Genomic DNA, 12,979 nt, shown 5'->3' with positions numbered 1-12,979 from the left:
CCCATAAATGTGAGAAACCAATGGAAGCAAAAAGTACCTTCTCCTTTGACTAGAGAAGATATTTCTTTCCATGGCCTGTCAGCTCAGGAACTCAGATCTGCCCTTGCAGATTCAAGCATGGGTTCTTTAGGGTGTGACCTGAATTTTATTTCTATATTGGCCAATATAGAAATAAACTTTATTAGGTGAGAATATCAAAGCTGGGAGTGGAAGAAGGCTTCCTCTTCAGGGTGACTTTTCCAAGAGCAGCTCAGCCTTATTTAATGAAGAAGTGCCAAATGAATTCATCAGTATATTAGAGAACCAGTGAAAGAAGAGACCTAGAATCCATTTCACCTCAATTATCTGTCTTGAACTGCCTTTGTTTAACTCACAGGGTGAAGGGAGTGTACTTCAGATTTTCTTCCTGAGTCAAACTGCTTGCCCCAAGACAGACAGGTTTCTTTAGTGGGATTCTTTTGTGATGTTGCCCTTCAGTGTCCGTGGATGCTTATTGATTGAATTAATGATTCTATTAGACCTTGAGAAACAGGATGTGTTTGAAGTGTATAGTTGGAGTATTGACACACTTTAAAAAAAAAACCTTTTATTCTCATAGTGACACAAAAGTAAAAGACCATTTAAAAACAGACTTCATCAACTAATGTGTTATTTAAAGTAAAGGTCACTTGTTAACAAAATTAAAAATTTTTAAATGGAGTTTGTAGTTTAAGAAAACTTAAATGGTCAAAAATCATGGTTCTGTTTTTGCTTTTGAGAGTATCTTACTTTATGGCCCTGGTGGGAGTGCAGTGGTGCTGTCACAGCTCACTAAACCTTGACCTCCTGGGCCCAAGGGATCCTTCCACCTCAGCAGCTGGGACTACAGGCATGCACCACCAAACCTGGCTAATTTTGTAATTTTTTTTTATAGAAATAAGGTCTCTTTATGTTGCTCAGGCTAGTCTGGAACTCCTGAGCTCAAGTGATCCTCTTGCCTCAGCCTCTTAAAAGTGCTGAGATTACCATACCTGGCAAATCATGCTTTTCAAATGTTGGTACACTGCTGTTGGTAATCATTGAATCTGTTTTATTGACTTTGAGTTAGAAAAATACCCCCTGAGGAGCTAATAAGTAGTTTGTATATCACCTTTTCCTTTTTCAAACAATCTTTTTTAGACTCTAGACGCATTGTATAACCAGTTTGCAGGGTAGTAATTAGGGGCAAAAAGAAAATAAAATTTGCTGGCCTGGTGTGGTGGATCATGCCTGTAATCCCAGCACTTTGGGAGGCCGAGGAGGGCGGATCACGAGGTCAGGAGATTGAGACCATCCTGGCTAACACGGTGAAACCCTGTCTCTACTAAAAATACAAAAAATTAGCTGGGCGTGGTGGTGGGCGCCTGTAGTCCCAGCTACTCGGGAGGCTGAGGCAGGAGAATGGCGTGAACCCGGGAGGCGGAGCTTGCAGTGAGCCAAGATCACACCACTGTACTCCCGCCTGGGCAACAGAGGGAGACTCCATCTCAAAAAAAAAAATGAAATTTGGCTTTCATAGATTTTTATAATTTCAATTACATATTGAACAAAATGGCTAAACTTCATTTTATGTGATGAGACTTAAGGCTTCAAAATTTTGTGTAAGCATATTATTCAGGTTAACAAGTAAGTGCTGTCTAATGTTCTAATTGGTTCTAACTTATATATGAAGGAGCTTAACTTTGAAATAGTTCTTTGGAAGAGTGAAAATTCTTTTTGAAAAGGAGAAATTAACTTAAAATTAACATTTTTACTTCTTTTAACTTTAAAAAAAATGTTGAGTTTGTAGAAATGTGGGCATAACTGTAATTTTAAATAGCTGTTTGCCCTCCTATATTCTATCCTGTTGTGACCCCATATTGTGTATCCACCTGAGAAGTAAACTGAAGACCACTAGAGTGATAATGACTAGGAAAGTGAAGATTTCCTTTGAATGTCACTGTATCCATATTATAAACAGTCAGAAATAACAGTACAAGAAACTAATAATGTTATCATTTTGAAGTAGATCAGGTACTTATGTGATACTTAAGTAATTTTTTTACCTTGGAAATTAAATATGGTGTGTTTACAGAAAGCCATGCCAATAAGGTAGCAAATTAAATATTGTGAATATTATTTTTATCATGTGTAATTTCTACTAATGGTAGCAAATTAGAAATCTGTATTTATCACCTGTTTTCAATCTAAAGATCTTATTTAATAATCTTCAATAGGACTTAACATGTCAAAATGGCCAGATTGTTTTTATGGGAAAAAATAACCTGGGAATCTAAAATTTAAGTGGAAGCAAAATACATAGTTAACTGACATTATCTGATACATTCATTAGAGAAAAGTTAGCTAAACAAATTCGTATTATTGTAGATATAATCAATAATTTATAAAATATTCAGAATGTTTTACTCTTAGGGACATACACATTTCTCTAGGAAGTTTTAGTCATTGAACATTAAATATTAACTGTTGCCTGCTAATTGATGAGTTGTAGTAAATTTGCAATGTTTGGTTTGCCCAGAAACCAATTCTAAATTGGCTGGGCGCAGTGGCTTACATCTGTAATCTCAGCACTTTTGAGAGGCTTAGGTGGGTGGATCACTCGAGGTCAGGAGTTTGAGACCAGACTGACCAACATGATGAAACTCTGTTTGTACTAAAAATACAAAATTAACTGGGTGTGGTGGTGCATGTCTGTAATCCCAGCTACTTGGGAGGCTGAGGGAGGAGAATCACTTGAACCCAGGAGGTGGAGATTGCAGTGAGCCAAGATCGTGCCATTGCACTCCAGCCTGGGCAACAAGAGCAAAACTCCGTCTCAAAAAATAAAAATAAAAATAAATAACAAATATGTTGAGTAGCCAAATCTAAAATGTTGTATTTTAATTTTATGGATTAAGTTTTTGTCTCTGTTGTCATCCTGTACCAACATTGGTACTAAAGTATGATATTGGAGAATGATTTTTGACCACTTACTTTTCTTGAACTTTTTGCCTAAACCAAGCCACTTTGAATATGTTTCTTTTTGGTTGAAAAGTTAATCACTGACCTTGTTTTTTTCCTGTTGTGGTACCTTGTCAGAATCTCTACCCTTTGCCGAGGAGCTGAAGTAAACCAGCACATGTTTTCACCCACATCTGCTCCAGCCCTCTTCCTCACTAAAGTCCCATTTAGTGCTGATTGTGCTTTGGCTACTTCTCCTCTTGCCTTTTTCCTGAACCCACGAGCCCACAGCAGTCCTGGCACTCCTTGTTCCAGCCGCCCACTGCCGTGGAGGTAAGGAAACTTGCTGTGAATCTGGGCCTTGACAATTGCTTCTGGCCAAATGTTGAAACCCATACCTTACTCCTTAATGGGGAGAAATGGAGTAAGAGTCTTGGTTCTGTCACGGAGAAGAGTGAAATAAATATCACAGATTTCTGTTGTATTGAAAATGTCAGAAGAAAGGAGGGTAGGTTATCAGTACTTGGATTTTTGAGGCTATTATAAATTGTGTGCCCATCCTGACCATTGGACAACCTTGTGAACTATGACCTGTGACCACCCCATAGTGTGGCAGAGTGCTAGAACTCTTTGGAGGTTCAAAAGTTCAAACCTCACATTTTACACGACAGGAAAATTTGTGTCCACAAGTTAAATGGTTTGTTCAGGTTGAGGAAAATAGACCTTCTCCCCTTTCTTTCTGCCTTCCTTTTCTTATATTCAACATTATTTGATTATATGCTATCTGCTAGGACACTGTTTTAGGCATGGGAAATAAAGCAGTGAACATAAAGCAATAAAATCCCTGTCCTCAAGGAGCTTCGATTCTAGTGGAGAAAGACAAGTTAATGAGTAAATACATAACATAATGGATAGACATGGTGCTTCTGAGAAAAATAAAGTAGGATAAGAGAATGTAGAGGCCAGGGCTTGACATTTTATGTAAGGTGGTCAGGGAGGTCCTCAGTGGTAAGTTGACATATGAGAAAAGACCTGAAGGAAGTCATGGAGCCTGAATGGAGATATCTGGAAGAAAAGTGTTCCAGGCAGAGGCAACATGAAGTGCCAGGGGCCTAATCTAGGAGCTTGCTTCATGTATTCTTTGTGCAACAGAGTCCAGTGATGCAGGTACAGAATAAGTTGGGTGATGAGTGTTGGGAAGTGAGGCCTGAAGTATAGTGGGCAGCCAGATTAAACAATTTTGAGGCTTTTTGAGATGGAGTTTCGCTCTTGTTGCCCAGGCTGGAGTGCAATGGCACGATCTCGGTTCACTGCAACCTCCACCTCCCAGATTTAAGTGATTCTTCTGCCTCAGCTGGGATTACAGGTGGCTGCCCCCACGCCCAGCTAATGTTTGTATTTTTAGTAGAGACAGGGTTTTACCATGTTGACCAGGCTGATCTCAAACTCCTGACCTCAAGTGATCCACCCGCCTCAGCCTCCCAAAGCACTGGGATTACAGGTGTGAGCCACCACACCCCACCAGGACTTTTGTTTTTATGCTGGGTGAGATGAGTAGCCACTGGAAGGTTTAAATAAGAATGTCATGATCTGACGTACATCAAAAGATCACTCTGGGCTGGGCGCAGTGGCTTACACCTGTAATCCCAGCAGTTTGGAAGGCCAAGGCAGGTGGATTGCTTGAGTTCAAGACCACTCACGAGTTCGAGACCAGCCTGGGCAATATGATGAAACCCCGTCTCTACAAGAAATGCAAAAATTAGCTGGGCATGGTGGCACATGCCTGTAGTCCCCGCTACTCGGGCGGCTGAGGTGGGAGGATGTCTTGAACCTGGGAGGTGGAGGTTGCAGTAAGCTGAGATCACACCACTGCACTGCAGCCTTGGAGCAAAACCTTGTCAAAAAAACAAAAACAAACAAAAAAAAGCAAACAAAAATACCCACTCTGGTTATAGATAGAAGGCCATTGTAAGAGACAATGGTTATTTGAACCCATGGTGATTGAGATGATAAGAAGTGGTCAGATTTGGGGATGTATTTTAAAGGTGGAATTGATAGAGGAGGAAGAGATATCCAAGGATTGAGCCCTGGGGCAAGTTTTAGAGGTTGGGGCGATAGTGAGGAATTAGACTAAAATGAATTAGCTATTCATTCAAGAGCAAGGACCAGGAGAAGTATCTTAGAAGCCAATTGAAAAAAAAATGTTAGAAAAGGAAAGTGTGACTTATCAGTAGGTATTTGTTAAGCTTTTTGTTAGAGAATAGTAACCCGAAAAAGTAAAAGTTTAAGTGAAGCACAATGTATCACGCAGACTTAAGTGACATTATTTGATACAGGAGCTTAAATTCCACAGGCAGTTTGGGACAGTGATAGACTGCCATAGGACAATGTTAGAGGCTAACTTCTCTCAGAAGGCATCTCTTCTAGATGTACTAGCGCTTGGCGTATGAGGCTGAGAAAGATTGTAAGTTGGGTAGCCCCCAAGATGTACCCAGTCTTGGCACATGGTTTTGAATATCTCTTGATGACTGTGATCTCAGAACACACAACCTGGAGCAATATCGGTCTTACAGCTTTGAAGCTTGTTAAATTTCATGGAAACTTGTTAAATTTCATGGTTTTTGTTTTTGTTTTTGTTTTTCCGTAGACTTGCTCACATGTTTGGTCACTGTATTAGTGCTTCATTCCACTTTTCTTTTGTATCCGTGCCATGCAAAGTGCCATTTCATTAATATGACAAGATTATTTTAGCTTGTTTGCTGGATATTTTTATATTCCTTTAAACATTCTTGAGACTCTGGGATGCAGTTATTTAGAAATTGTTTGATCCTTTGAAGGATTACTTTTAGGCTTTGGTGAGACCAGGGCAGCACATGAGGCTAATTTTTTCTTACTATTGGGGCAGTACTTTGAGTACTCTATTTGATGCTCATGTATTGTGAGTTTTTTCCACTCAGGCTGATGGGAACATGAACAATTCTGGGTCCTTTGTGAGCTCTGAAGAGGGTACCTACTCATTTTCTTGGATCGTTTCCTTACCCACGTATGCTGATAGATATTCAGCTAAAAACTCAGAGGAAGCCCCTGCAGATCTCCAGAGTTCCCCTCTGTATATCTCTGTCTATTCTGGTACCCTGCCTTGAAAATTCTAGTCATCTTAGCCTCCCCAAGTTCTCAACTCTGTCTTCTTAACTCAGGGAGTCTGCTGGACTCTTTTTGAGTACCCCCTTTTGCTGCTTCCTAGACGTGTTCTTCAGGTCGTAAGCTAGGGCAGTCTTAGGGCTTGCTTTGCATGTTTCCCTTTGGTCCAGTGTCTGCAAACTATTATTTCATATATTTCATCTACTTTTTTTTGTTTTTAAGGTGCAAGGGTAAATCTGATCTCTGATTCCCCATAATGACGAGAAGCAGAAGTCTAGTCTTGCTAATATTTTGAGCTCATGCTTCTATCATCAGTTATGATTATTGCTTTATGAGATTATTGGTTGACTGATTCACATGTTGCATAAGCGCAATAGAAGCAGATTCTTTAAAAATTATTGGCCGGGCGCAGTGGCTCATGCCTGTAATCCCAGCACATTGGGAGGCCGAGACGGGTGGATCATGAGGTCAGGAGATCGAGACCATCCTGGCTAACACGGTGAAACCCCGTCTCTACTAAAAATACAAAAAATTAACCGGGCGTGGTGGCGGGCGCCTGTAGTCCCAGCTACTCGGGAGGCTGAGGCAGGAGAATGGCGTGAACCTGGGAGGCGGAGCTTGCAGTGAGCCGAGATCACGCCACCGCACTCCAGCCTGGGCAACAGAGCGAAACTCCGTCTCAAAAAAAAAAAAAAAAAAAAATTATTCTATCTTCCTTAGTCAAGAAAAGTTGGAAAATGAAATATCAAAAGAATAAGAATAGGAAAAATTTGCTGAGCATTTACTATGTCTTAACATTTTTTAAATGACTTAAATTTGTTAAATTTGATTCTCAAAATACTCTGATGCGGTGGGTGACACATGTTCATTTTTTTGATGAGGTGGATAATCTGAGTAAATCTGTTTTATAGATGAAGACACTGTAGTACAGAGAAGTTAAGGAAGTTATTAATAAGCAGTAGAAACTACCATTCAACCCCACAGTATCTTACTCCAATGTCTGTGGTCTTAACTCCTCGGCTGTTGTTACAGGATCCTGGGAAGTGTTGCTTTTCTAGCTAGAAACCTCTGTGACCGGTGACGCCTTTGCCTGAGCTTTGCTCGGGCCTGCTGGGCCCACTTGGCCTGGCAGGCTGCACTTGGCTCACGCTACCAGCCTGGATCCCAAACCTCCAAAGAGACTGGAGCAGAATGGTGAGGAGTGTGTGAGCAAGCGAGCATAGGGTCCGGCCACTGCACACAGTCAGGCATGCCAACTGCTGCAGCAGGGCCCAGCTAGAAAAGCATGGACATGTTGTATTTGCTGCTGTGAGATGCCGCTTTCACTTCCCACCCTGGGCCCCTGAAGCATGGCCCCAGCTCCATGTCTCGGGCCAGGCTCCTGTGCTCCGTGTGCAAGCACGGGACCACCCTGGGCCCAGCTCCGCCCTAGTGCCCCTCTCTGCCTGTTCCTCTGTGCGCTTCTCTCCCACTGGTGGATAGCTCAGCTCAGACTGGCCCAATTGTGGCAGTTCCCAGGGGTGGGTTCCCAGGGCAGTGGGCTTGTTGGGGGGCTTCCAGAGGAGGGTTCCAGGGACTGCCCACCTTGGCGTCTGCACCAGAAGACCCGTGACCTGCGCCTGTACCCCACTGCAGCCAGCATCATGGCAGTGACTGCTTCATGGCAATGACGGGCTGCTGCTGCCATCACTGTGATGTTTCTGATGAACCATATGCAATCAAGAATTTATTTAATAAATTTACAAACTCGGAGCACTTACCAGCTCCCAGGCACTGTTCTTTTTTTTTTTTTTTTTTTTTTTTTGAGGCGGAGTCTCGCTCTGTCGCCCGGACTGGAGTGCAGTGGCCGGATCTCAGCTCACTGCAAGCTCCGCCTCCTGGGTTTACGCCATTCTCCTGCCTCAGCCTCCGTAGCTGGGATACAGGCGCCCGCCCCTCGCCCGGCTAGTTTTGTATTTTTAGTAGAGACGGGGTTTCACCGTGTTAGCCAGGATGGTCTCGATCTCCTGACCTCGTGATCCGCCCGTCTCGGCCTCCCAAAGTGCTGGGATTACAGGCTTGAGCCACCGCGCCCGGCCCAGGCACTGTTCTTAGCACTTGAAAATGTAAAGGTCATTTGCTTCTCACACCAGTTCTATGAGAGATATTATCATTGTACTTATTTCACACATGAGGAAGCAGGGGTAAAGAGAGATTAAATAAATTGCTCAAGATAACACAGCTGTGTAAGTGGCAGAACTGGGATAGAAATCTGGGTAGTCTGGCTTCAGAGATCACATTCTTAACAACCACACTGTTCCATGTCTCTATCTGAGATACTTTCATTATGTAATATCACATGTTCTGAACCAAAGTAGTTTTTGCAGCCTTGGGTCTTTCCCCAAGGTGATGTATTAATAACATTGTTTAATAAATCCTCCAATCCTGGGGGTGGGAATTGGTATTCTCACAGTCTATTGTCACTTCTAGGTCATTACGTTTATTACCTTCTTGTAAAAACCTCTGTTCTTTTTTTTGAGGCAGGTTCTCACTCTGTCACCCAGGCTGGAGTGCAGTAGCATGATCTTGGCTTACTGCCTCTTCCTCCCAGGTTCAAGTGATTCTCCTGCCTCAGCCTCCCCAATAGCTGGGATTACAGGCACCCGCCACCACACCTGGCTAATTTTTGTATTTTTAGTAGAGAGTGGGTTTCACCGTGTTGGCAAGGCTGTTCTCGAACTCCTAACCTCAAGTAACCTGACCACTTCAGCCTCCCAAAGTGCTGGGATTACAGGCATGAGCCACCACACCCGGCAAAAAAATCCCTCTGTTTTTTTAGGCTTGTATCATTCCATTTTACCCCTGCTTATTACTTCATCAATTAACTGGGTTTTGTTCGCTGTACTCAAATTCACAGTCCAGGACAGAATCTGTGCTTAGTGAAGACAGTGATGAACCTCCATTCTGCAGTATCCTTATGATGAATCTCTCTCACTCAATTTATTAAGCAAATAAGCAAGTAAAGTAGAAAGATGAGAAAAATGGTTCCAGTAAACAATGTGCGTAAGTGAAGAACTGAAAATTGAGTGCTACTGGCAGTGAATTTGACTCTGAGTTCCAGGAGAGAGGGAACTAGGAGGTGGGGACTTCCAGGGGTGGGTTCCAGGGACTGCCCACCTTGGCATCTCCACCTGTGGACCCGTGGCCTGCTCCTCTACCCCACTGCAGCCAGAGTCATGGCAGTGGCCATATTACGATGTCTTTTTTATCTCTCTCTCTTTTTTTTCTTTGATGAGTATAACTATTATAGGCTCAATTATGTTCTACTAAAATTTGTATAGGTTGAAATCCTAACCCCCAATAACTCATGGTATTTGGAGATAGGATCTTTAAAGGGGCAATTAAGGTTAAATGAAGTCTTTCAGATAGATCCTAATCCAGGATGACTTACAAGAAGAGGGGATTAGGACACAGACAAGCACAGAGGGAAGGCCATGCAAAGACAAAGGGAGGTAGCCATTTAAAAACCAAGGAATGAGGTCATAGAAGAAACCAACCCTGCTAATACCCTTATCTTGAACTTCTAGCCTGAACTATGAGGAAATAAATTTCTGTTGGTTAAGTCACCCAGTTTTTGACACTTGGTTATGTATGGCAGCCCTGGTAAACCAACACAGCTATTGAGGCATTTGGCTGCATTGCCCCAGAGGATTGGAAAACAGTGTCCCCTTGCATCATAGTGTAGTGAGGACTAGCCCTGCTTAAGGTCTTAACCCTCTTTATTGACTGCATCTTAGGGATGGTCTTAGGACCTTACAAATTGTTGCCCATAATAATTTGAAGGACAATCAAGATACAGTTTTGAAATGATACCCTCTCTAGCTCTGTAATACATTGCATTTTATGCCTTGATTGAAGGAATGAGTCTGTTATAAACAGACGTTGATGCTAGCTCTTAAGTGTCTCAGATGGGTATGATGAACCTTAAGAGGCATAATAAATTTAATTGTGATTTGGGTTGAATTAACCACTAACCTTTAGTTCATTTGCATGTCTTCTAAGAAAATGATTCCAGCATACTGATTGGCATTCAGATGTGGGTGTTGCATTTTTAGAGTAAGAGTGCTAGATTGACTGTGTTGCAACTGGTGTCATTGAAGAAAGGAGGCAGTTGTGTCTCTGGCTATTCACTGGCCCAGCTGTAGGCCTGCTGGGGATAGAAGTTTGATGTTAACTACTTAATGGAACACAGAATGACTTAAGTTTTGAATCAGTTTTGAATTGCCGTAGACTTTGTCAGCCCTGAAGTAGGAGGGCTTGCAGGAGGAAATCCTTACTAGAGTGATTTTCATATTGGAAGCATTCTAGTTTTAGCTTGCTTCCTACTGCATAGGAATTCCTTCCATACAATCTCTAGCAAAAAGCTATTCAGCCTTTGCTTGAACATCTTCAGCAACAAGCAGTTTACTCTCGAAGCTTTCGTCCATTAGTACCAATTTAGTTCTCTGGTGCCTCCTATGTCACATGTATGAGAGGCTTTTCGGTAGACTTGTGTGGCAGATGGACAGGTGTTCCTTTAGGCCTCCTCCAGAACTAGGCAGCCTTTGAAACCCCTTTCTGGTAGTGTCAAAATTATTTCCTGCCAAAGAGAAAGCACTATTTTCATTTTACCAACACCTGCTTCTCTTGTCTTTTTTTAAACAACTGCTTTTCAGAGTAATTTCAAAAGAGAAGCATCTCCCAGAACTTGTTCTTATCCTGGCCCTGCTGCATGGTGGTGGTAGGCAGATTACTTCACTTCTTTATACCTCAGTTCTCTACATCATTAAAATGGGACTTACAATGGTACTTCAAGGATTATAGTAAGAATTAAGTGAGTCAGTACATCTACAATTGTTTAGAATATTACCTGGGCTGCTATACCGGTTATTTTGCTGCTTCCATTGTTGGGAAACTCAGATGTTGCTAATTCTTAGCACTTCATTTTGCTTCCATTACTTTTTTCTTTGCTTCCATTACTTTTCTCATATTCTTATTTTTCCCTTGGATAACTGTACGTGTTGCCCGCCATATGTCCATACTACGGAAGCTCCATTACTGGCTTAGGTGAGGCAGTGGAAGCTGGGTGCCCACCTGCTCTCTCATGCAGTCTCACTGATTGTTTCTGCTGAAAACTGTCCTGTTGGGGCTCAGCAGGGCATGGACTGAAATGAAAAACACTTTGAATTACATTCTTTCTAAAAGACCAGTTTTTGGCAAGGAGGAAAGACCATCAAAACAGTTTTAAGGTATTTCATTTCTCCTGCTACAGCAGGGAAAGAGCATCTTGAGAGTATCTTCAGAAGAAGTGATTCTCTTGTTAGAGAAGGGAGGTTTTTTGATTTTTCTTTGTTTGTTTGTTTTTTCATTGAAAAGGTAAAATAAGGAAGACTAGTAGCTGTGATTTAACTTCAGGAACCCTTATATGTGACAGTGTTTCATAGACCCTGGCTCCAGGTGACCCTGAATAAAGAAATAATTCTGTATGGCTAGATGCCAAATGCTTGCTCTTGCCTAAGAGCAGGAAGTTGCAGCTTTCTAGGGTACTTCTGTTTCTAGAACTAGGAAAATTTTATTTACTACATTTAACATTGTATTATGGAAAAATCTCAAAAATGTTCAAAAGTAGAAAGACTCATACTATATCCCCAGTATCGTCTACATTATCAGCTCATGGTATACTATTTCATACTGGAAATAAAATACTCACCTATTTTCTTTCTCTGTCTCTCTTGCTTATTTTGAAGCAAATCTCAAATTTTATGTCATTTCGTCTATATATATTTGTATCTCTAAATGTAAGGACTCCTTAAAAATGTAATCACAATATTATTACCACACCTAAAACAATTAATAGTTTATCAATATCATCAAATATCCAGTTAATATTCAAATTTTTTTGCAGTTGGTTTTTTGGAATCAGTAGCCAAACTATGTCAGCACAGTGTATTTGGTTAATACGTCTCTTAGGTAGGGTGGTGATACAGTTTGGTATCTAAACTAGGAAACTTTTGATAATGAAAGAGGATTCTGTTAATATTACTGGGACAACAGACATAAACCTGTTAAATAAAATAATTGGGATGTCTGATCACTCTTTCTTTCTTTTTTTCTTTTTGAGACAGTCTCTCTCTGTTGCCCAGGCTGGAGTGCAGTGGCACGATCACAGCTCACTGCAACCTTGAACTCCTGGGCTCAAACAATCCTCCAACCTCAGCCTCCCAAGTAGCTGGGACTACAGACATGCACCACAAACCTGGCTAATTTTTTCCATTTTTTGTAGAGATAGGGTCTTGCTGTGCTGCAAAGTTTATTTTAATCTAGGGTGTTCTCACCTTCTTTTTTTTCCTTGCAATTAATTTGTTGCAGAAACTGAGTTGTTTGTTCTTGTAGACTTTCCCACATTCTGGATTTTGCTGACTGCATCCTTCAGAGCTTTTCTTCTAACATGTTCTTATGAGCTCTATATTTCCTATAAACTGGGGGCTTGACCTTATTGTGGTTTGGTTGGGTTGAGGGGGTGGGAAGAATACTTATCAGTTAGTTCAGTGTATATCTGTCAGGAGGCAGGTAATGTCAAGTCTCTCCCTTGTTTTGTTAGTAGTGGCCATTGATAATTATCACCTAGATTCATTATTTTCTTAGGAGTTTGCAAAAGATGATTCCCATTCCCTTTATTAACTACAGTACTTACACGAAAGAATTTTCTCCTCGTTATCTATTTTTTTTTTTACCCTGAAGTACACAGATAATTACCCTTACTTAAGTCAACTTGGCTTAGACTCTTTCCTGAGTCTTCAGCCTAAAGCCTGAGTGTCCTGGGTTCCTTGGTCAGTGTTTCATACCTGCTGATTACTGCTTT

At 41.4% G+C, this 12,979-nt stretch overlaps 1 protein-coding gene across 14 annotated transcripts in view; it reads left to right on the top strand.

Moving 5' to 3' along the window:
- MAST2 (microtubule associated serine/threonine kinase 2) overlaps positions 1-12,979 on the top strand; it is a 262,907-nt gene that overhangs the window by 143,862 nt on the left and 106,066 nt on the right. For 8 of the 14 annotated variants that reach the window (XM_033226564.1, XM_033226566.1, XM_033226563.1 and 5 more), the window contains one exon: positions 3,097-3,291. The exons of the other annotated variants lie outside the window; for them this stretch is intronic. In XM_033226564.1, the coding sequence (XP_033082455.1) occupies positions 3,097-3,291 (195 nt within the window). The remainder of the gene's footprint in view (positions 1-3,096; positions 3,292-12,979) is intronic. 14 annotated transcript variants of the gene reach the window in all.

Source organism: Trachypithecus francoisi, unplaced genomic scaffold, assembly GCF_009764315.1.
Source record: "Trachypithecus francoisi isolate TF-2019V2 unplaced genomic scaffold, Tfra_2.0 Lachesis_group12, whole genome shotgun sequence".
In the NCBI taxonomy this organism is placed as follows: domain Eukaryota; kingdom Metazoa; phylum Chordata; class Mammalia; order Primates; family Cercopithecidae; genus Trachypithecus; species Trachypithecus francoisi.
The sequence above is the reverse complement of the archived record's forward strand: the minus strand, read 5'-3'. Positions and strand labels throughout refer to the sequence as shown.